The sequence below is a fragment of the Postia placenta genome (genome assembly GCF_002117355.1).
Source record: "Postia placenta MAD-698-R-SB12 unplaced genomic scaffold POSPLAscaffold_18, whole genome shotgun sequence".
NCBI lineage: Eukaryota > Fungi > Basidiomycota > Agaricomycetes > Polyporales > Adustoporiaceae > Rhodonia > Rhodonia placenta.
Window position 1 is genome coordinate 368,096 of NW_020169849.1, and position 23,653 is coordinate 391,748.

The window sequence follows — 23,653 nt, forward strand, 5'->3', positions numbered from 1 at the left end:
AATCAATTCCTCGAAGCGAGAAAATGCGATTTGCGACACCCGAGAGGATGCTGCCGGCTTCGCGATCTTCCTCGCGCGTACGTCGGAATCATGACGGTTTCGCTGGTGTTCGGACAGAGGATCGTAATGGTCTGGTTTTCGTCGGCGAAGTTCTTGACGACGCTTTGCGTGAGCACGTTGAAGGGTTGGCCGAGGAGGATGTCGTACGCTGCATTTCAAATGACATGAGCCTGGAGATACAAAACGATCTCACCGATGCGGAAGGGAACATTTCGAATGAGTCCCAACGATCGGTCCACCTCGCCGTTCGCTGATTGCATGTTCAGCTGGATAGTAGGATCGAAGAGGAGGTTGAGGCCCAGACAGACCTCTTCCGACATGGCGACGATCTGCGAACTGGGGTCGACGATGCATTCAATCTGCTCTTTGTTGTCGACCAACGCGATGATCGAACGAATTGCGTTCGAGTCGCGTGCGACGGTGAATTCTGCGGGGTGCTCGCCGTGAGGGATGTGCTTGAGGTATGTTTCATAGGGGTCGGGGACGATTGTAGCACCGGGTTCCAACGTTGCTCCCGAACACGAGAGCTGGTTGACGGCTGTGACCTCGTCGGCGCCGATTTCTACGATGTGGGCCGACGCAACGGGTTCCGTCGAGACTCGCTTAGGGGTGACAGCATCGCGGTACTTGTTTCGAACGTCGGGCGCGATTGACAGCAACTCTTCTGGGGTCAGCGTGACGAACTGCGACTTCATCGAACGCTGGAAGATTTCTTCGGCCAGCTTCGGCTGGATAACGGGGACAATGGTCTTGTACGCTGGTTCCTTGCCCTTGTCGTTCGAGGGCTTTGGCGGAGTTGCGAAGTTTCGAACGTTCGGTGGGGCGTAGGTTGCATCGCGAGCGTTTGCGAAGGGGTGTACTGGTGATGCTGGGGGAGCGGACGTAGTAATAGGATGAGACGTGGATTGCGTAGGCGAGGAGGAAGATGGCGCGGGTGCTGCTGCTGGTATCGTTGGAGGCGGGGCTGTGCTTGTCGAAGTGCTCGAGGGTGCCGCCACTCCCTTCGATGTACCAGATCCCGAGGCTTCCGCGCTCTTCGGGACGGCTGGCGTCGTAGGCTTCTTCCGCTGTAGAATCTCGACGCCGTCGAAGACCTCCCTTCGCTTCCGAAGCTGAAGGAGTTCTCACTCGAGCGCCTCGATCCTGCTGCTGGTGTTGAGCATGAAGGTTTGCATAGTCGAGCGATCGTCGATCTCGAAGAGCATCGTCGGAGCGGCTGGTGCTGCGAGATTTCTTCTATGCCATTCGTAGATTCGATCTCATATTGTGAGACCAGGGATAGTGCGGGGGCAGAAACTTCCGTTCGGAAGGACGATCTTTCCTTCGGTGTTACGCTTGCACTTGCCGTCCCGGATGTTGATCTCCGCGAACTCGCAGGTGCCTACCCTGCAGCCACGATTGCCGCAGTAATGGCACGTCTGTTCCGCTCCGCTGTTCTCATGGACGTGGACGGCAGCTTGTTGTCTCGGTGCGGGGGCATGGTTGTGCGTAGCGTGCGTCGTCGGCTGAATGAGTGTTGCGATCATCCTCGACAGGCTTTCGATGATCATCGAGATGTCTTCGGTTTTGATCATCCCGGGAGGCACCGTTGTTGAAGTGCTCGATGTCAAAGCGGTAGCTTGGTTAGCCGCTGTCATAGGTGTGCTCGATGTACCGTGTAGAATGAAAGTAGCCGCCGCGTGAATCTCTGCCATGGTGTATGGGTCGTCGGCGTAGTGATCAGGGTGCTTGAGATGCAGTCGGGTCTCGAGCCGTGTGAGCAACGCTGGCTGGAAACCTCGAAGAAATGCACGACTTTGTTCGATAGGGGAGAGCCGGTGCTGTGCGATGAGATGTTTCGTAATGGCCATGAAGTCGTGGTAATAGCAGCCTAGGTCTGCCGCGTTGTGAATCCCGATACGAGCGCGTTCTCCGATGAGCTGGTCCATGTCTGCCAGCGACCACTTTCTTGTATCATCGGCGCCAGGATAGAGTGCTCGTACGTCAGCTTTCCAGTCATTGTAGCTCTTGGCTACGTCGATGAAGGACTCGATGGTTTCCCATAAGTCGGCGACATCGATCGAAGGATACTGAACGGCCCACTGTTTCTTGGCTGCTTCGTCGGTAATCTGACACCGGGTGAACAATGCTTCGAGGTCCTGGAAGTAATGCCGAAGCGAACGGACTTCCGATGGGTCGAAGCTTGGTGCTGTCGCATGACCGCGCGGGGGCATCAACGGTGTGTTCGTGTTCTGGCTCATGTTCGTAGTGTTGATAGGAGCTGGGCTCGAAGAGGACGTGGTAGTAGTCGAAGGAATCGTAGGAGCGGGCGGTGCGGGGTTGGAGTTTGAAGCTGTGTTCGAAGGTGTTAATGGTGGCGGAGGTGCCAGGTCAGATGAAGGTATGATTGAAAGTCGCGAAGAGGATGCGATGGGCGGCTGAGCGTGGGCGCGAAAAGACGACGGAGTCGGGAGTTCGAGATTCGAAGTAGATGGGATGGGATCCTCGGGTTTGGGCGAAGAACCGGATCGTTCGAAAAGTTCAGGAGTCGAAGTGTCGTAGTCAGAAGTAGTGAGGCCTAGAAGCTCGGGGGACAAAGTGTGTTCTTCGGTGGTCGAAGGGATTGGTTCTTCGTCGAAGTCGTCCTGGAGTTCTTGGTCTATCTCGTCTTCTTCGTCACGGTCGAAGTCACCGGGAATTGTTGGAGAAGGAGTCGATTGCGTTCTAGAGGAGCTGTCAAGGTTTTCGGCGGTGCTGCGGCTAGCAGCCTCACGCGCTTGCGAGCGGGTGACTACTGGAGACGTTTTCGGAAACCCGAAAGCGGCGAATTCTTGCCTGAGATCCCCTCGCGGTGGGCTCCAGAAATGATACGACCTACAAAACCCTAACCCCTAACCTGGGTGCGACCTAAAGGGACTAGAGAGACGGATTATAGTCTGATGAGAGGGGAGTTAGCAGCAAGGTGTCCCGCGGTTCGAGTGAACATGAGAAACACCTTCGGAAAAGGCTACGAACGCTAGGGAAGGTACGAGGTGGCTTCGACACGTCGTTGAAGCTACTCGGAGGCTGGGGATGGTTAGTGGAGACGATCGAAGCTCGGCAGAGCTCTTCGATGTATCGTAGAAGGAAGGGACACGACTCGAAGGGGGGGGACTTAGCTAGGACGCGGTTCGCAGTTTCTTCGACAATCGTCGAAGTCGAAGGGTTCGTCGAGACTGTATTGACGAGTAAACGCAGTGGACGAGGTTTCGAGGTTACGCAGTGAGGGACGAAGTGACGCGGTTTTGGGCTTAGACGCGGGGCGAACTCGACTTATGAGCTCTGAACTCGAGGGGGGAAACAGATCTTGTATTTTTAGAGAGAAGTACGACAGATTTTATACTACACAGGACGCTACGACTATCGAAAGTGGCACACTGGTACAAAGGGGCTTTGCATTGTTCCTCAAGAAGCTGCCTCACCAAGGGGCACATACCAAGTCCATCGGTAGAGTGACGTCATGCCGAACGCGGAGATGAAGAGCAACATATGGCCACTTCGGACCGGTAGCCATCGTGAAGGCATGCCGCGAGGTTTGATACCTAATCGGGAAAGACCGGCTACGTCAGTGTGGCTTGGAGCGATGCGCGCGCTTGGCCGAACAGCGTCAAGTGGCCCTATTGTTCGCCGAATGCGGAAGATGTCCCGGGATCTATGCGTGAGGCATCGGGACGACCGTGCCGAGCTTTGAGTAAGTGTCGCGCACCGTCGAAGATGTCGAAGAGTGTCGAAGGCGAAATCGAAGTGGTGGGAGACTGAGTCGAAGTGCCGGGCGGGATGCGACTGCCGAAAATAGGTGAATCGGGGCCCAGAGGGGCTTGGCGCCTATCACCGGTTTTGGTGCTGTATAACCCAAATTGAGAAACGTGCATTGAGGTTGACGCTTCCAGCTACGCCACGGGTGGCGTATTGATGCAGAAGCAGGATGATGGCAAATGGCATCCCATCACCTTCCGATCTCACGCTATGGACCCTGCCCAGCGCAACTATGAGATCTACAAGAAGGAGATGCTCGCAATCATTGAAGCACTGGATGATTGGCACCATTACCTTGAGGGGTTACCCAATCAGTTCGAGATCATCACTGATCACAAAAACCTCGAGTACTGGCGCACGTCCCAGCACCTCACGCGTCGTCAAGCACGATGGTCACTGTTCCTGACTCGCTTCAACTTCCGCATCACACACAAAGCGGGAACATCGAATGGAAAGGCTGATGCCCTGTCGCGTCGATCAGACCATCAGATTGGCAATGAGGACGATAACACCGATCAGGTGGTTCTCAAACCTGAAAGCTTCCGCATCGCCTCTGCTAGGTGCGGCCATGCCTCAGTAACAGCTGATCAGTCGCTTCTGAAGCACATCAGGGAGTGTTCAGAGAAGGATCGGGAGGTGGCCGAGGCACTTGAGAAGGTGCAGGATCTCGGACCACCCCAGCTGCAATGAGGCTTTGAGGAGTGGAATGCCGAACAAAGGCTTCTGCTGTTCTGCGGATGCGTGTATGTCCCAAAGAACGCGGAGCTCTGGCGGGATATAGTCAAGATCCACCACGACTCGCCGATCGCCGGTCACGGCGGTTATGCCAAAACCCTCAAGCTCATATCACAGAACTACTGGTGGCCAGGAATGTCTAAATTTGTCAATGAGTACGTAAGCACCTGCGATGTGTGCAACCATACCAAGACATTCCCAGCTAAGCCCCAGGGTCCACTGAAGCCGAACGAGATCCCCGAGCGCCCGTGGCAGATCATCACGACCGATATGATCGTTGGCTTGCCGAAGTCTGATGGGTTCGACTCGATCCTGGTTACCGCCGACCGCTTTACCAAGCAGGTCCACTTCTCGGCCTGTCATGAGACCCTGACGGCAGAAGGTGCGGCAGATCTGTACATCCGCGATGTGTTCAAGCATCATGGGGCCCCGGCCAAGGTCATATCAGACCGAGGTCCCCAGTTCGCTTCGAAATACCTGCATGCAGTGTACAAAGGACTGGGAATCGAGCCGGCGCTGTCTACAGCGTTCCACCCTCAGACGGACGGCCAGACTGAGCGCTGGAACCAGGAGATTGAGCAGTACCTGCGCGCTTTCACAAGCCACAGGCAGGATGATTGGGCAAAGCAGTTACCGCTTGCAGAGTTTGCACTGAACAACCGAGTTCACTCCACAACTGGGCACTCCCCTTTCTTCCTGCACCAGGAGTACCATCCTGAGATCCAAGTGCGGATCAATCCAATGTCGGCGATACCTATGGCCGCTGATCGGCTCAAGATCCTGAAAGAGATTCACAACGATACGCGCTCTGCGCTTGTCGCGACTTGGGGTCAAGCGACTGGGGAAACCTAAAAAGCTGGGGGCGTCCGACTAATTCTCACCGAAGCAATGGTGAGTGAGGCTCAAACCTAAGGCTAGGGACAAGAAAATGTATTAGTTAGTAAAGTAAGAAAGAATACAAGTGAGGGCTTACTGACCTAGGGACAAGAGGTCGAAACTGAGGTCCCTAGGGCAGCAGAGGCCGGCTTATATACAGGGGTAGATAAGGGCAGGCTGTGCGCACTGGTCCGTGCGCAGCTGGTCCGTGCGCAGCATGCTGATGCGGCCCCGGGGGCCGGTGAGTCAGAGCGGCTGCATCAGCGGAGCCCGAGCTGTGCCGCGCACTGCCGTCCTATCTAATCTAATCGTACAGTAGATATGATGCGTCCGTATCAGGCAAATAGTACAGAGGTCGCGGGTTCGAGCCCATGAAAAGGAAAAAATTGAAAAACGGCTAGACACCGTACCAACTCGTGACAGCGCTTGAGCTATCAGCTGAGCGTATGAAGGTGTACTACAATAAGCACGTGCAGGAGGCACCGGTCTTCGCGCCGGGGGACAAGGTCTGGCTTGACGCTCGGAACCTTAAGCTGAAACAGCCAAGCAAGAAGCTTGGTCCCAAGCGCCTCAGACCTTATACCGTGTGGTGGAAGCTCGGAGATTTAGATTATGAATTGGTTCTGCTGAAGTCGGTGCCGGTGCACCCGGTATTCCATGTCTCCTTGCTGAGCAAGTACACGCATAGTGATATCCCAGGCCAGGAGCCGAAGGAGCCGCCGGCGATCGAGGTTGAGGGTGACGAGAAGTATGAGGTTGAGCGGATCAAGGATTCGCGGATCTTCTGGCGTTAGCTGCAGTACCTTGTCAAGTGGAAGGGTTATGACAACTTGCACACGTCATGGGAACCGGCGCGCAATGTTGCCAATGCACCGGCCCTCATAGCCGACTTCCACTGGAAGAATCCGAACGCCCCTCGTTGCCTCAACACTGCGACATTTGGTGGTCTCAACTTTCAGCCAATGCCTTCGGCACTGACTGAAGCATGCTGCTGCTCCGGGTGGGAGATGGGCAAGGGCGCCTCGCATGAGGTCATGCACCGTTGAGGGGGGGGTAATGTCACGACTTGGCACGGCGTCTAGCCGTTTTTTAATTTGTTCCTTTTTGCGGGCTCGAACCCGCGACCTCTGTACTACATACCGGATATGGACATGACACTATCTACTGTACGATTAGATTAGATGGGACGGCAGTGCGCGGCACAGCACGGGCTCCGCTGACACAGCCGCTCTGACTCACCAGCCCCCGGGGCCACATCAGCATGCTGCGCACGGACCAGCTGCACACGGACCAGCACGCACAGCCTGCCCTTATCTCCCCATGTATATAAGCCGGCCTCTGCTGCCCTAGGGACCTTAGTTTTGACCTCTTGTCCCTAGGTTAGTAAGCCTCTCCTGTATTCTTTCTTGTCCCTAGCCTTAGGTTTGAGCTCTGCTCACCATCGCTTCAGTAAGACCCAGTCGAACACCCCCAGCACCTTTCAGTCTGTGTTTCCCCTGTCACTCAACCCTAAGTCGCGACATCATGTTTAGCAGAGAAAGAAATGTAGTGGTACGATACCGGGTACAAAGTGCGCATGGACCCCATTATGTAAGCTACATAATGTTCAACCTGCGGGTGAGCACTAAGACAGGCATCAGTATGGGTGCTAGTAGTACAAGGAATAAAACGGAAAGACAAATGTTTCAGCTTCAAGCATTTAGTTTACATTCACAACTGAAGCATACTTGCATAACGGGAATTGCCAGGATTGCAATCATGTTTTGAAAAGGACAAACCAATAAATAAAGTAAGAAGTAAGTAAGGCACTTGGCTTCTATAGTACCAGAGAGCAATAGCCTCATGGTGGGAATATACTATATTTGGTATCCCCAACCCCCGACCATTTATACCATTTATTTACAATCTATTCACTGTCTATGCCCTGACTGTAGATGAAGATATATAGTAAACAGTGGAAACCATTTACAGATAGTAAACAAATGAAATGATTAGAGCCTTGATATGCAGGTGAGATTCAGCTAAAACCTGGATTCAGGGACCCCGGATACCAGGTTGCTATCCTCAAGTGGTGGATATTCCCGATGGCAATCTCGCCCACCTTTTGCTTTGAACTCCCTTGCAACGCGCGCTCTTCGATCCAAACTGCCTGTTACACTCCCGCCGATAGTGAGGCGCTGTAACCCGTATCGATATCTACTATTTTACAAAGGTGAACGACGACATTAACTGATCCTCTTCGCCAAGAGCCCTGTGCTGCAGAGACCCGGAATCAACCGCCGGAGCCCGGACGGCCAGACGTCGACAATGCCAGAGGTGCGGCGGCAAAGCCGCATTATATTATATTGTGTGACGAAGCTCGAGGACGTCTTTGAAATTGCAAAAGTTGTGGTGTGTGCCATCGTATTTGGTATTATATATAGTACCGTGCAGCCTGCAGACTTGGTGCGAGTCTCTCCGTCTCTGTGCATGTTCACTAGTACGTGTTTGACAGAGCTCAGACAAACACGATGTATTGTTTTTGTTTGTTCTCGCTTCGGGACCCTGACGAACTCCAACAGGATTTGCAGAAGACACTGAAGCTGAGGCATCTGTATGTCCAGAGTCTAGAAGTGAATCTAGATACGTGGACTGAGTTTCAGCCCTTCGTGACAACGGAGGGGCCGGCCCTGCAAGGACCGAGGGTGACGGCGTCCACTGTACAGTACGCTCTCCGAGTTGTGAGGTCTTCTGACATTCTGCTCATGATCCGTGCTAGCCCTGGTGCACGCCACAGCGGCTCCAGACCCTCGCCGATTATTGATCCCAGGGTCCTGAAAACGATGCAGGCAGAGGAGCTGGACCTCGCGCGTCTGTATCGCGTGCATGCTGGATAGCGAACGTGTACGGTACACAGAAAGACATCGAACGTGATTGTCCGCCACGAGATCCCTCGCATCAAATTGCAACCGATACCTAAAGTGATGTTCTCAATACTATGATGCTCTAACCCGAGTAGCTCTGCAGCAACTTTTTATCGACTCCTAACATTGTGCGTATGACAGAACAGACACTATCGGGATAAACATATGTGGGTCGGGTCCACACTTCGGTTCGTAACTTGGATGTTTGCGAAGCGAGAACTGGCACTCTGAACATGGCCAACTTCGGTTGTCTGCAGCCCTGCAGCGGTTAGGCATGTGTATATATACTGCGTGGTGCTCTCCGTGCCGACGCAGAGTACCCTCCAGCAGCAGTCCTCTGCTATATAAACATCCGTCGTCAACCGCACACTGCTCATTCATCATGCAACTTCGCGCATTCATCGTCGTCGCCCTCGCCGGTGTGCTCTTGCCTGCTGCAAACGTCGCGGCCAACCCTACCGTCCGGCTCGTCGAGTGAGTCTTTCATGATCCGACGTCTTTTGTGATCCCTCACTGAACAGCATTCTTAGCGGCGGAACTCACGCTGGCCAGGTATTGACGGGCGCAGCTGTGCCTCCCTGACCATTTCTGCTCACACACCATCTACCCCGTACAGGCCGATATCGCTGCGCTCGAGGCCCGCAGAAGATGCAATGACGTCGACTATATCGACATCAAGTTTGATTACAGTGGCAAGACATTCGCGTTATGCGCGAACGTCTTCTACCAGACTTGGTTGGACGCGAGCACCCCATCTTATTTCTCCTTGTGCGGGACGGAGTCGTTCTTGTGCAACCGCGCTAAGTATAGTGGCGTCTGTAACATGGCCAACGTATTAATAAGTTGCGAGGTCGCAAGCCAGTACTGCGCCTCGTTGGGCGGAAACATGTACTGCTTCCCAGTAGTAGAGGACGGCGCGGCTTCTGTTGAAGTAGGACATTCGCGCAGCGAGTAAATAGGAGGATCGGGATGCGTTTACAGGGCTCACTGAGAGCCGCACATGTAGTATTCTATGATCGCCAAAGCAAATGCATGTGGTAAATCGTATCAAACAGGTAAAGGTCCATATGCACTGCACAAGCGCAACCAAAGCGATCACATAGCAATCACGTCAGAGCAGTACAGTCCTTGTGGGGCAGGTTGGATTCGCACTCAAAGCGCGAGCTCCAACACTCCTCCTCAACCCAGCAAGTGTCCCGTACCCTTCCTGCCTTCATAAGATCCCGAGTCGCGTGGTAAGGGCTGGAAAACGGTCGCGTATGCAGAACGGAGTTATCCGGACGCAGCGGCACTCACTTCAGCGGGGTCTGCAACACAACCAACGTGTTCTGCGAGGCCGCGTGCCAGTACTTCACTACGTTACAGGGAGACTTCATCTGCTACTGATGATTACAGCAGATTCCCTACCTAGTGGCTCTATATCCGGAGGTTGTTAGATTGTAGGAAGGATCAAAGCTAAGCACTGCGGGTGGATTTTGTTTAATCCGGCTTGAAGCGAGCAAATTACACAAATGTTCGAGTATAGCACGGGCAATATTGGTGCTATGTGAGCCACCACAAAAATCTGTAGTTCGAACAGAGGTCGACAATGATTTTATTAGTGGAGGCGCTCTTGGTGGCTGTCAACTTACCGGACATGGAACGGATGAGATATCGTGAGCTGCATGTCCCAATGTTGTAACAGTGATGATCTCCATTTGGACACAGGTCGACTCCCCGAGACGGTCATTTGGAGCCCGGTAGGCGGAACATAGCCTCCTCCGCCTGCTCTGCCTTGATTGACCTCTTTGAGCTTTGGACCTGCCGACGTACATCGACACCGTATTCGAAAATGGCGACAGTAGTGTTCAGGCCGGTATGATCCCCAGGAGCATAGCGTGAACATACCCGCGCCGGTCGCTTCCCCCTCCGCCGCCGGTCTCATGTCTTGCCACCTTCACCAGCCTCGCTGGAACGCGTCTCACGCGCAACATCATCGCCGGTGCGCTCCTCCGGTATCTTCTCTAGGCCCGCCTCCGCCTTCTCCTCCCTCTCCACATTACGCCGCCCGCCCTCCGTCTCGTTCCGCTCACTCTCCTCTTGCCGCTCGCGCCACAGCCGCTCGTCGTAGTCCTCCGCGATCTTGCTGATATCCTTGCGCAGCCCCTTCTCCTCCGCGACGAGGTCGAGCCAGCGGTCAATGTCGAATCCGTGGCCCTTGTACAGCGTCTCGCGCCGTGCGGACACGCTGCGCTGCAGCACGGACGAGTAGGACACTTCGCGGCCTTGGTAGAGGAACCTAGGAGGTGGTCAGACAGACAAGAGGAAGACAGCGGGTCGAGGCGCACCATAGGTAGCTCATAATGACCATGGTCAGGCCGGACAGGTAGGTAACGGGCTCCATGACATCCCTGTGACAATGCAGGGCATTGAGAACACCGAAAGCCGCGCATATAGCCACTCACCAGCCGAGATCCCAGAACGTGAGGCGCGCGACGGCGCCCCAGTACACAACCAGCAGCCCCAGGCCGCCCAGCGCCATCCGCCGCGCTCCGCGGTGTGCCTCGAGGTCGCACTGGCGCTTGAGCGTCTCCATCTGCGCCAACTCTTCCTCGACCAGCTGGAGGCGGCGGCGCAGGAAGCGTGTGCGGTCGGCGAAGGACGGCACCTCGATCGGTATGCGCGCCCAGATCGCGCGCTCGTCCCCGCGCGCATCCTCCGCGCCGATGCAGATCGTGAACTTGGTGGCACGCGCGGCGTCGCGGATGAAGTCGCCGACGTCCGTGGACTCGTCCCACTGGAACGTGCGCCCGCGCGGGCTGGTGCTGCGGAAGGAAATGGTGGGCGTTGCGGGCGCGAGCGACGCGAGGATCAGGCGGGATACGTGGGATAGCGGTTGGGAAGGATGGAGAAGGAATACGGTAGGCGGCGGCGGCGGCGGCGGCTTGATGCTGGTCGGGGAGGAGGACGACGGCTTTGGCTGTTGACCGCGCACATGCCCCAGAGGTAATATGAGTTTGAATAGGTGGGATGAAGTGGGGGATAGCTTCCCTGTACAGTGTGAGTCTGTGAGAACATGTGCACTGCCTCGGACATACCTTTACCGTCGGTGATTGTGTCGAGGTCCTCTCCTGTAGCCTCCGTCCCTCCCTTGCCACCATTGGGGTCTCTCCATTTTGCCTTGCCCGAGGCCTCTGCAAGAAACTGAGAATGACAGACATTGGTGTTCTCTACTTCCTGCGCCGTGGTGATCCACCGTCCTTTCCCTGGAAGCAATGTTGTGACTATGCCCCGATGAGCAGGGTTGCAGTCATGTCTGACCAGATGTAGCCGCCAACGAAGCGGTGCGCATAGCCGAAAGCTCATAACAGATATTCGCGCTGGTCGTAAGACCTGGCTGGAGTGTCTTGTCGGCGCAGAAATAGACTGAGGGGCAGGCACATTCGGGGTGTGGGGACAGTGTACTTGTGAGATAACGTCAAGTCCGGAGCCGCCCTAGCCGTTGCCGCGAATGTTGTGAAGCGCCGACTTGTCCCTTGTTCGAATAACGATTTGTCTCAGATCTCCGCAACGCAACGTGTAACACGGCGACATCAATCTGACGCGAATACTCCGATGTGCAACATCACGTGCTCAACAGCATAGCTGCTTCTCTCCACATTGGGTATACATATTGCCCCTTCAGGCAACGCATGCCCTCCGAAATAACATAGCAGCACAGGTTTCATGTTTCTCACTTGTGAAAATGATGCCGGAGATCCCGCTGGCAGAGAATATCCTCGATGGACAGGGATCAATGGGTGATTAGGTTACAAACCGATGGGGCTACCTATGGCGCACGACTCCATTCGCTATTCGTTCTCGATCGTCAACACATACACACACACACACGCTAGCCCACATTCCTTTACCGTACCCACAAGCACTTGTGGATTGACTTGTACAGCTAATCATAATACAGCATACAGCGAGCAAACGGGAACACATGATCAACCTATCATACAATGCGTATCTCACAGCACAACAATCCATGCGCATATCCAGCGCATACCCAAAATTCCGGCAACTTCTCGCCTGCCCCGAAAAAACCTTGCGCTTAACACATTGGCCCCGCCCTCTATACTACTAGTAATGCTGCGCGGCAGCGATCCTGGCCGCCGAAGCACCAACGCCGCTCACAGAATCGCACACAAAGAGTGCAGCATACGTGTAAGGATCCCTGAAGAGCGACAGGAACTTCGCAATGTCAGAGATCGGTGCCAGGAATTCTGACGCCAGCACCGCCTCCGCGCTGCCCGACACCTCTGTCCCGCTGGTGTTCTGCAGGATAGATGTTGTCATATATGATGAGAAAAGAAGCCCAGAAGGACTCACCGCTTCGTTCACGACGTTGACCACTGCGTATAACGGACAACTGAGTCACAATGAATGCCATAAACAATCGGACGCCGTACCGTGCCAGATTGCAGGACCGAGCTTAGCAACACCGAATAGCGTCTGAATGACCGCTCCCGCTTGATCTCCGCGACTGACCTTCAGGAAGCTGTGATAAAGGCCGAATCCATACCGGAAGGTGAGATCAGAATATCCTAGTCCTGCCTGGAGGTATATACGCTGCGGGCATATGGAATAATCCGCTCAGTGACATGGTCCCCCAGGTTCTCGTACACTTACGTCGAAGCTCTCCGGCAGAGAAGAGCTCTCGAAGATGATCTGAGAAGCGCACAGGAAGAATCCAGTTCCGCTGGGCAGCGCAGGATCGCACCGTGAGCATTCAAGCAGCATGCAAGATCAAGAAAGGGGGCTCACGTCAAAAGCGACTTGACGCATGCCGGCCCGTTCTCCTTGATCTTGGGGATCTTGCCGGCAATGACGCCGTTGAATGGCATGTTGGCACCGATGAAGTCTTCGTACAGGTCCACGAACGTATACAGCCCATACATGATCCCGCGTGACACATTGACCTCGTCATCGGTAAGCGTGGAGAAGTCTACTTTGTCCTTGACGACCTGGACTGCAGCGAACGGTTCTTTCTGTTGGATGCTCTGGTAGGCAATTTGGAAGGGGATGGCAAGGATGTACGTCACGACATCGCCGAGTCTAGGGGAAAACCTGTTGTGAGCACAATCCACTTTGTCTGGTCGCTTATCCGTACCGTAGTTTTTTCCCAGTCACCGCCTTAAAGATAGAGGCCAAGATCGGTATCTCAAGCTCCGAGTCCCAAAACTTCTTCAGGGAGGCAATAGCCCTAGCAGCCATCGTGCAGAAGCGGTCGACGATGATCTTGAAGATGCTGGCGATCATGTAGAGAACGGATTTGCAGATCTCCAGGAAGTAGCCAATCTCTTTGCCGTCCACGGCGCTCCTCGTGCTTAGTTCCTTGAAATGCTCGGACAGCGTCTGCAGAGCATCCTTCAGTTCCTTCTTCGCGCTGGCCAGGTTCAGATCGTCGAGGAGGCCCGTCCATTCTGTTACAAAATCAGCGAGACCCTTGAATGGGCCAAGCCCAGAGGCGGATCCTGCGTCCGTATTGAAGAACTATGACGGATATCAATCTCAAGGTACACCACAAATACGCGAGTCTCCCACCTTGTTAAACAGCCAAGTCGCCGTCGACGGGAGATTGTCTAGGAAGTAGTCAAACGTGCCATTGTCGTCTTTCTTGGGTCCGTTCTCATCAAAGGAGTTGACGTTGAGATCTTTCATATGATCCTCGGCTGTCTTGCAGTTGGTATCCAGCCAGTTCTTCGCCTTGTCCGCGAGATCCTTCGCTTTCTTGGGGAAGTCTGCCGTGTACAACGTGTTCGCGTTGTCCGTGAAATTGACGAGCATCGCACGGAAAATCTCGGCTGTATGATTGACTTTCGGCAGCTGGTAGAAAAGCCAGTTAAAGATCTTCTTAGGGTCTATCGTACGAAGACGTTGCTCAGCAACCGGTACAGGCTTTAAAAAAAGACATCTCTCACTGGTCACAGTGCGGAATATAGTCATGGCCAGCTCGAACGCTTGGCTGGCGAAGTGTATGACCCCTTTGACAACGTAATCCACGGCGTTCTTTGTGACCTGGATGACAACGTCCACGGCATCGTCCACAGCCGAAGCAACGACTCGAGCGATGGATGCTGCTCCGTTTATCACGTCGTTGAAGAGGTCTCCCAGGGAGAACAAGAGCTTGGGAAGCTTGTCCAGTTCCTTAAGCGAGAGATTCTTAGCCTCCTGAGCTTTGAGCACAGTGAACTGGATTTTGTCTCCGCGGAATTTTAGGTCGAAGCCCAGCTGCGAATTACCGTTGATTCGGCCGAGACTGAGGTCGAACCCAGAGCGAGGACGTGCAACTTGAGGATTGCTGAGCTTGTGCGTGTATGCAGGCAGTCCTCCCGGAACCCTCTGCTGGCCAAAGCCCTGAGACGAGATATGAGAGATGAGCCCGAACTTAAAATTTGACTCGCGAGCTGGACGAACCTCCACACCACCTTGCGACGTTCCAGCGTTCTTGGGGAGATAGGACGGGCTCGTCCCGGATGATGTGTTGCCGGAAGGCGCTTTACCCGTCGACCGGGGATCGGTAATCTCCATGAGCGTATTGAGAGCCTTTGCGATTTCCTTGAGCTGGTCGTCGGTGACTTTCTTGTCAAAGACATTCGTGTCATCTGTCTTATCCTTGGCGGATTTGAGGCCATCAGCAGTGATCTCCTTCAATATCTTCTGGATCGCGCCTGACGGATGGACATCAATGACGTCCTTCGGATCCATGCCTTCGACAGAGATAGTTAACGTAGGAGCAGACAGACTCTCTGCAGCATCGACCGTGATGCAGATTTTGCCGCTTGAGTTGGTTACAGCGGTGAAAGCACGCTGAGCATCGATGGATGTAGAGATGCCGTTAATGTTGGCATTGCAGTACTGGATAGACTTGATGGTAGCGAGCAAGTCTGGAGGAGAGGGATATCAGTCGTCATATTGGAGTCAAACTGCAGAAATGCGACTAACTGGGCATTCGGATTCCATTTGCATCAAACGCAGTGATCTCGACATAGTACACTTGCTTCTTGGTCGCAGCCGTCGTAGTAGAAGTGGCAGGAGTGCTCAGGATATCTTGATGCCACTGTGTCGTTGCGGGGTCCTGCGTCATGTGCAGCAGGTTGATATTAGTGTCGGCCGTCTGGGTCACGAGCATGGCCGCATAACCGTCGCCAGCCGAGGTAAGAGACACGTCGCTGGCGTTCGTCGTGATCACAGCGCTATCACTCCATACATTGACACTGAGAGGTTCTAGATGAATTGGGTATAAATAGATATCGACGGGATGGTATACGCACGCATATTCCCCGGTACTGAGCAGGTAGACGCTACTGTTCTCTTGCGTCAAGGCTGGTTTATCCGGATCGGGAACCGACTCAGTGTGAATGAGGCGCTTGTTCTGATCCACTCCAAAGACCTCTGGGTGGTGGTGATCAGTTGTCAAATAAAATGCAAACGATAGAATTCAGTACTCACCAACCCATTCTGTTGCTACGCCATTGGGTTTGACACCCGTTCTCAAACAAGCAGCGATCTTCGTAACCGGGGAGGATCCAAACAGGTTAACCTTGCTGGTTGTGCGCTTGCCATTGGCATCAACGGTAGCCTTGAAGTACGTAGCGACATTTGTACTCGAATCGATGCCAAACAACAAGGGTTTCGTGTTGTTCGTCGGGAGGCGAACATGGCAGAGGCCGTAGTAATCTCCTGTCGCAATTCGGCTCTAATCGAGTGATTTACTTCAGAGCTTTCTGAATAGCGCTTTGGGTGCACTTACGGCTACAGCTTTGTTGCTGCCAAGGAGGGTTGTAGTGGTGACCTGAACGTAAGACTTTCCATTATCCTTCGCCGTCTGGAAGTATCCCCAGGACGTCTCATTTGATCGACTCCCGAGCGCGCGGTCTACGACGACTGATGTGGCATCGTCACGGACACTAGAGTCTGCTTTCCACTCGAGAGAGCCCTTGGCATCCGGGATTAGGCAGTATGCAGCATACTTGCCATCACTCTTGCGGGTGTTGACGAGCACGCAGAGTTTATTGTCGGCGGTCACGAAGGGTACTGCTTCAGTAACAGCGTCCGTTGTCGGTTTGTTCGGGATCAGCGTCCAGTGGTAGAAGCGACTGGCAATCTCAGTCTTGAGCATGTAGACGTTCTTGTCGCTCCCAATGCAAGTAACGCAACAACCGCCCAAGCCGTCATAATAGGTGACACGTAGATCGACCGGTGTAACGGATGCGGTGGATGCTGATGCCGAATCAACATATGCTGAAAGGCGGGCTCGGCTATACAACACTCACGGAATTTGGTATCTTCGACAACCCACCCGGGGGAAAAATTGCCGTTCATCTGAGGGTAGCGATACGCTGTGAATACTTTGTTATCCTGGACATAGTAAGACACAAGGCGGCCGGAATTGTCGGCATCCGTAACAAGACCGGGTGCCGCAGACTTGACAACAACAGGACATTCGGCGACCCAGTCCTCCTGGAGTTGCGATTGAACGAGTAGTTGGACTTTGGTGGGGACAGACATTGTACAACAAGGGGAGAGATAAACGGGGCGAGAGCCAGATGGGTTGGCGAGTCATCAGGGAGCTGAGAGCGGTTTATATGTCGGCAAATGGTGATACTGGTATACAGAGATGCGCAGCAATCTGGGGTCTGACTTGTCACGCGAGAGATTCCCTTGACATGATGCGCGGAAGCGGCGGGCTACAGGCGGAGCATCTTTAGCACCCACATTGAGTCTGAACGGAGCTCTCCAGACCCGGGTGTCAAACTAACAACGTCGTAGAACATCTGACTCACGTTCAAGGGTCTTGTCACCCGTGTTCGTGGCCACGGAAAACGTGGAGATGGCCACACATTCAACACCGCTTCGCACAAAGTCCAAAACAACTTACTGCTCTGTAAATTCAAGATAAGACATGCCGGGATACATATTGCAATATAACGGCCTTTCCCACATCTACTAGATGTGAATGGAAGCGATTGAATTATGCAAGGTACGACATCAAGCAGCTGGAGCTCAACATGACTTGGTGTCGTGCGACTGAAGTATTTGACAATCAATGCACCATAGCACTATGTCCAAGTGATGTGGAGGCTTAGCTTTAACCTGATTACTCATTGAGCAGAACCGTTGCTTGGAGGAAAACGTGCGCCAGCTCTTTATGTTCATACGGGTCGAGAATGCTTACACAAAAGAAGGGATGAGCACGAGCGTTGTGTGGTACCATTCGCACGGTGTGCCATCATCTAAACACTCACAACATGACCCTAGCGCCGATGGGTGGTATTCTCCGGCCGCAAATCACTGCCTTCGCGGGTTGACATCCACGTCAATCGGGACCACAAACGGTGCTTGAGCCGCCGCGATCGGTCTAGAGGATATATAATCAGAGCAGATACGGCTTATGCTAATGTAGATTATACTGAATGGCGCGGGGACACATGCTACGCATACACACGCAATCAGGATCATAATATGACCCAAAGGAATTGAACTGGCCGTCCCTCAGCAATGCTGGCAAGCCGCTCGCATCAAGATTCAGTTCTTGTGATGATTTGCCAAGGTGATGCCAAGGCGTGAAAGCCTCATTGCATATCATGAGACCTGTTGTACTCTATGCGCGCGTAAGCGGACCTCGGGCGGGAATGGGCGTGCCCTGGATTAGTCTTGTACATTGTGGCTATAAAAATACTTTGCCGGGTCCAGCCAGGCCAGGATCATGGCCGCGACTGTTGATTCCGAATCCCATATCAAATCCGCTCGTGCACATATATTCTCGGGTAGATATAGCGATATCGAATCAGCCGACAATTAAACCACAGCATACGAAGTACCGTTGTGGACGACCACACTTCACAGAAGTTGTGGTCCCCCTCACAAGCCATCGGGTGCCTGAAGAAGCACAATGTGGTCACCCATGAGATCCGCGGATTCCGATTGTAGATGCCAGCGCTGCTGTTCCACTCTCTCCATGCCTGTCAACGCGCAATCAGGACGACTTGAATACTCCGGACCAGTAGCAAATCTACGTACGCAATACGATCACCATCAGACGCGGAGCTCATCCCACGATTGAGCAGCATAATCGCCGCATCATATCAGACGAAATGACTCTCGAGTACCCAAAGCAGACAACGGGACGTATTGGTCTATGCGACCTTGAAGAATGCGGACAACCCCATGTTCAAAACCACCGCGTCCACATCGATGACAATAGTCTCATTCAGTGATACGATCACGCAATGCTGATTAGGCGCGACAACTGTGATGTATGTGACAGTGTCACACCCAAGTAGACATACCCTACCGTGTTCGAGACGTCATACGCTTCACATAGTAGATCTAGGTCGATCAACTTCTCTTGATTCCATTTGTTACTCGTACTTGGAAGATGTCTGCTCGGAAACTTGCGCCAGTGTCTTTACGGGCCCTGTAAAGCGGTAACGTCCCCATAACAGCCAACAAAGACCGACCAAGATGATCACCCCGCCAATCGCCACAATCGCATAGTTCATATTCAGCGCGTTTACCGGGTATGAAGTTGGGAGAATGAAGAGCACGCAGATGAATACAGAGAACTGCGGATGAAAGTGATACGTCAATGGCAGTAGTATGATCATTGTACTGAAGATACATACCAAGAAGCTCGCGAAGTTCACTGCCCAAGACCAACGACCCAGATGGAACGGGCCTAGCTCAGGCAAGCTTCTGCAATCATATATGCGGGATTTTTCAATCACTTGGTTGAATTATGACGAAAGTTCATACGTACGTTGAGGGCCAGAAGACACGTATCAGGATGGGCTGAAGGTAGCTCAGCATAACTGCAATGGCCGCAGAGGATAGGATCGCATTGAACTGTCCGATGTGTTGGTTTCAGTACTGATGAAATCGATAACCGGCGATTTCACATACCGCCACAACAGACCCGATGTACGCGCAGGAGATAACACATCCCACGAGCACTGATAGCCACACACCCCAATATGGCGCCTGAAAGCGATTTAGCCGCATGAAGCGTTCTTTCATCGGGAATGCGTTGTCCCGGCCAAGCGCGTAGAACAGCCGCGAGCTTGCGGTGAACCCCGTCACGGCGGCCATGAACTGCGCGATCGCAATGACGGAGACACACATGAGCGTCAGCCGCTGGCCGACTGCATCGTAGAAGAGCTGCGTGATAGGGAGTGCGTACGTCGTCTCCTGGACGCGTGCGATGCTCTGTACAGAAAAAAGCAGCGCGAGCATGTACGCGAGGCCGATGAGCCATGACCCTACGACGGATCCTACGACGGCGAGCGGGGCAAGGATTTCAGCGCGCTGTGCCTCTTCGGCCACCTGGGCAGCTGTCTCGCATCCCTCTAGAGAGTACACGGCCTACCGCGCCGAGTCAGAGTGGTACCGCATTGATACGGGGAAACGCCCACCTGAAGAAAGCCGAGCAGCACAACAAATCCACGATTGCTCCAACCAGTAAAACTGCTCCAGCCATGAGGGCGATTCAGCACAATTGATTTCGCACTGGGCTTACTTCTGGTAGTCAGTGAAAACGAAGTCTGCCGTATTCTATAGCATTCATGTATCAATTCTCGTTAACGGCGATTACTTGAAGATGCGGCCATATCACCTTCATGGGTGCCTTAACCAGGAGTGTAATGACGAGCACAAATGTGCCACCTAACGTCCACCATACATTGAGAGAGCTCATCGCGCCGATGCCCTTGGTTCCGACGGTGTTGATAATTCCAGAGGCAATGTTGACACCCCACGCTATTGCAGTAATCTCCACACGGGTGAGCGTACGATTCTGGCAAACTTCGGCAAGGGAAGCTAAATACAACGCAACACTAGGATGCGTCTCAGCTCCGAACCCCAAGTGGTGTATGGTATTCGTACCTTAGGTTGCCGGATGTGCCTGTGAACACCAAAGCAATACTGTAGATCCAACCAGTCTAAGCGAACCAATAAGCTCGTTGGTCCAAGGGTCATTTTGCAATGTCATATGTACTCACGCAGACTGTTTTGTCATGTTAGTGATATTGGCTGACGCCCATGAAGAAATTCACTTACAGCCTAGGACCGGAGTCTCTGGTTTCATCTTGCAAACCCAGAAGTAAAGCCCTCCCATTGTGGGACTGCAGCAGGAGAATTTCATGATAGTATGCTCACATGCAAATAACGTACTCACTATGCACTGCATATTTCTGCGAGCGCTAATGCTATCAGGAGCATGAAGAAGCTTACTATCTGTGATCCCGAAGCCAATCATGAAAGTCTCACAAAGTCAGATCAGGCTTCCGGAGGTAACTTACATTCCAGCCCCAGAACAAGCCCAATGGACCACCTGAGAATAGCCCAGTTTGGAAGGCGCTGCTCATGCCGGTGAGAATTCCGATAGCACAGAACGAAATGCCCAGAACACCGAAGAGCGACATGTCGCGACGAAACTCGCTCTTGTATCCCAGCTCCTGCAGACGTTTGTCCGATGCATCGTGTTCGTCAACAGGTGGAAGCACGCTTTTCGCCAGGCTGGCAACCTCGACATCGAGCTGCGTCTCCATGCTGGGCTAGTTGGTTGAGAGCAAGTTGATCGAAGATAGCCGACGGCTTACTTCAAGTAAACAGTTCGTGAGTGCTGATAAGAGTGTTGAAATTGATTATTTGGACACCGGCATCTGGATTATTGGGGTTCACGTCAAGCACGAGGTCACGAGCAAAGATATACGCATGCTTCGCGATACGGTGCGAGCAACGCATCGACTGTGCGATAAGTGAACATTACCCTCGCAACGACCTTCAGCATGTGTAGAATATTCAGATTGTCAGTCGGCGGCGCAAATCGTATAGAGACCATGATCCCGCCTCGAGGTTGGCGTTGCCTTAGTGTGTGAACGTCAGCGAGATATTTATGAGCAAGCGATTTGATTTGTGAACTCCGTATGTTCGGACTTTGGACATTCCTTTGCAACCAATGAGATTGAATTATTTTTCAATGAGCTGAAGGTGGGGAGATTTTTAGGGCGGCGGCACCACTGACCACATATCCCCAGTATCTACAAGATAGGACGACGATTATGGACAAGCGGGCAAACTCTATGTACTCTCATGATTAGCGCCTATGAAACGCGGTCACCTGATCTCAATGTAGTTCGCGCTCGATTCGCGTCGCACAACAGAGCAACTTTGAGCGTTTCATGAGACGCGCTCATGAAACGTCTTGTCTGACACCCTATGTAATCCAGCTATATCCATAGTATATACAAGATGAATCGGTCGTCGAAATTAGTACAGAAGACCTGAGGTATCATTTTGGAAAGCAGTTTGTAGTGTCTTTGACTCTTGCACATTGGCTATTGAACTGGAGATGGAGCACTGGATAGATTTTGCTCGTTTGTAGTACACAGAAGTCAACAGTTGGCCATACTTATTGGTACACGTGGATGGAGAGCTGTTCAGGAGAGGTTCAGTTGAAATGCGTGACAGGCAGCCCATCTACCAGCTCTTCCTCATGACCATCCTCTCGCTTTCTCAAAGGGACAAAGCCGTAACCTCTCACTCTTCCCTGTCGCCAGCTCCGCATTGTAGGTGCTTGATCATCACTGCACCGACGCTTCACCCCAACCCTCTGAAGGACGGGGCTCTCGAGGTGCGGAACCAACTTGACCTCGTCATGTGGCATGGCAAAATAGAATATGCCGAGACGAGTAAGGCCACGCTGGTCCTGCGGGGGCTGGACAACACGATGGATTGTGCCTTTGTAGAAACCCCCTGACAGGAAGTCCATTGCATCGCCCGAGTTGATCACCTATAACAACGAATCATGAGTGGTGCAATTATACCGCACGTAATGGTGCAACATACAAGGGCGTTGTCAATATGCTTGATCCATCGCCATTTCTCGTCCTTACAGAGAATCTGCAGCGCAGAAACGGGCTGACTCCAGAGAATAGTTACGCTGCCGATATCTAACCCGCATCTTCAATAGGAATTTGCCGATGATGCCATTCTGACATACCAGTATGACCTTTCAGCCATACGTTTTTGCTCTTCTCCTCGTCCTCGTCCGTCCTAGGATAACTGTCATGTTCTCATTAAAAGGGAGTAAGAGGGTCCACTGCGGGCTCACTATTTCATAAACCGCACTGCAGAGCATAATCAACTCAGCGGGGCTTCCTCAAGTGGTTTATTTCCAGCACTTACCGTATGATTCTCCCTGGACATTGAAGTCATGCTCTTTGACGAAAGTGTCTTCCGGAAGCTCCATTCCACGAGCTAGCAGGCTGTAGGATACAAGTCAGATAGAGAGTGTCCTAGCCAAAGTCTATCCCTACCGAAGGATGTTGTTAAGCACATGAAAGTGATTAAATTTGATGAAGGATTCAATCTCGGGAATGAGAGGTTCAACAGGCTTCGGGTGACGCTTCCTGCTAACGTCGTGGTTGACTGAAATTGAATTTCTCGTTGAAAGTCACATCTGTATCCGACAGGAAGCACTTACTATTGTAGTGCTCCAATTGGTCACGGACACCATTGTCGATGTGCTACTATGGATGTTTGAACTGCTTCCGACTGAAAGGTGATTTTTCAAATACCCAAAGAGATCGCATCTTGTATCCCTGGTAGGAACCAGCGCCCTTCATGTCCGAGGCATAGAGGCGCTTCTCTTCATCTTGAACCGAGTTGAAAGGAACGTCGGCGATATCGAAGATGCGATCATTCTACGGGAAAGGAGGCTGTTACCCTCATGCTACCTCCAAAGGTGCGCCTTACGCCTACCTCGTTTTGATTTAAGCCATGGTTTATAATGTAGAAGAAGCCATGAACGGAAAGCGCATCCCGGACTTCGACGGCAAGTTGGGCACGTCCTTCTTCAGTATGCACTTTGGAGAAGTCTATGATAGCCAAGTCGGCGTAGTCCACTAAAGCATTACACAAGTGTTAGTTTCGGACATATGGGTGCGAGTACCACGTACAGTCCTCTTTCGTGGGGGAAGGGATGACGCGGCGCGGGACCGGTGGAAGGGTAAGGCTAGGCATTCCGTATTGCGCGAGTTAATGGATCTGAAAGGTGTTGACGGCTACCTCACAGCGAATCCGACAATACAAATCCGTGCTTCATTTGAAGTACTTGTACTCGAATGCAAAGAAGCGGGAAGCGTGTATTTTACTTTCGTTATCTGGAAGATATGCAAAGAGTTGGAGTCAGCAAGTCACCCGCACAGGCACCTTTGATTGTAATGAGCTCCATTTGATGTTCAGGGAGTATATGACAGAGTCAATGGTATGCATGATGT

At 52.8% G+C, this 23,653-nt stretch overlaps 5 protein-coding genes across 5 annotated transcripts; 1 reads left to right on the forward strand and 4 right to left on the reverse strand.

The window, feature by feature from the left end:
- Nucleotides 1-1,319: 1,319 nt before the first annotated feature.
- Nucleotides 1,320-3,950, reverse strand: POSPLADRAFT_1061637 (hypothetical protein; the record flags this gene model as incomplete). The annotated part of the gene is made up of 2 exons (XM_024481408.1): nucleotides 1,320-2,830; nucleotides 3,785-3,950. 2 exons carry the CDS (start codon nucleotides 3,948-3,950, stop codon nucleotides 1,320-1,322), a joined length of 1,677 nt encoding a protein of 558 aa, XP_024334220.1.
- A 4,780-nt stretch (nucleotides 3,951-8,730) lies between these two features.
- Nucleotides 8,731-9,303, forward strand: POSPLADRAFT_1156812 (hypothetical protein; the record flags this gene model as incomplete). The annotated part of the gene is made up of 3 exons (XM_024487107.1): nucleotides 8,731-8,822; nucleotides 8,879-8,900; nucleotides 8,965-9,303. 3 exons carry the CDS (start codon nucleotides 8,731-8,733, stop codon nucleotides 9,301-9,303), a joined length of 453 nt encoding a protein of 150 aa, XP_024334221.1.
- Nucleotides 9,304-10,268: 965 nt separating this feature from the next.
- Nucleotides 10,269-11,693, reverse strand: POSPLADRAFT_1157000 (hypothetical protein; the record flags this gene model as incomplete). Its single annotated transcript, XM_024487123.1, has 4 exons — nucleotides 10,269-10,626; nucleotides 10,676-10,738; nucleotides 10,793-11,378; nucleotides 11,426-11,693. The coding sequence occupies 4 exons, from the start codon at nucleotides 11,691-11,693 to the stop codon at nucleotides 10,269-10,271; spliced, it is 1,275 nt and encodes a 424-aa protein (XP_024334222.1).
- A 3,096-nt stretch (nucleotides 11,694-14,789) lies between these two features.
- On the reverse strand, nucleotides 14,790-16,494 carry POSPLADRAFT_1113780 (hypothetical protein; the record flags this gene model as incomplete). Its single annotated transcript, XM_024483418.1, has 5 exons — nucleotides 14,790-15,259; nucleotides 15,318-15,589; nucleotides 15,647-15,767; nucleotides 15,825-16,071; nucleotides 16,126-16,494. Coding segments are annotated over 5 exons (1,479 nt in total), but the record flags the coding sequence as incomplete, so codon positions are not given.
- Nucleotides 16,495-18,236: 1,742 nt separating this feature from the next.
- On the reverse strand, nucleotides 18,237-23,396 carry POSPLADRAFT_1050088 (hypothetical protein; the record flags this gene model as incomplete). The annotated part of the gene is made up of 18 exons (XM_024479906.1): nucleotides 18,237-18,387; nucleotides 18,665-18,768; nucleotides 18,836-18,940; nucleotides 19,001-19,070; nucleotides 19,135-19,220; nucleotides 19,278-19,736; nucleotides 19,787-19,838; nucleotides 19,891-19,925; nucleotides 19,987-20,166; nucleotides 21,856-22,164; nucleotides 22,221-22,324; nucleotides 22,375-22,446; nucleotides 22,560-22,639; nucleotides 22,691-22,802; nucleotides 22,858-22,900; nucleotides 22,952-23,077; nucleotides 23,136-23,278; nucleotides 23,333-23,396. 18 exons carry the CDS (start codon nucleotides 23,394-23,396, stop codon nucleotides 18,237-18,239), a joined length of 2,295 nt encoding a protein of 764 aa, XP_024334224.1.
- Nucleotides 23,397-23,653: the final 257 nt, after the last annotated feature.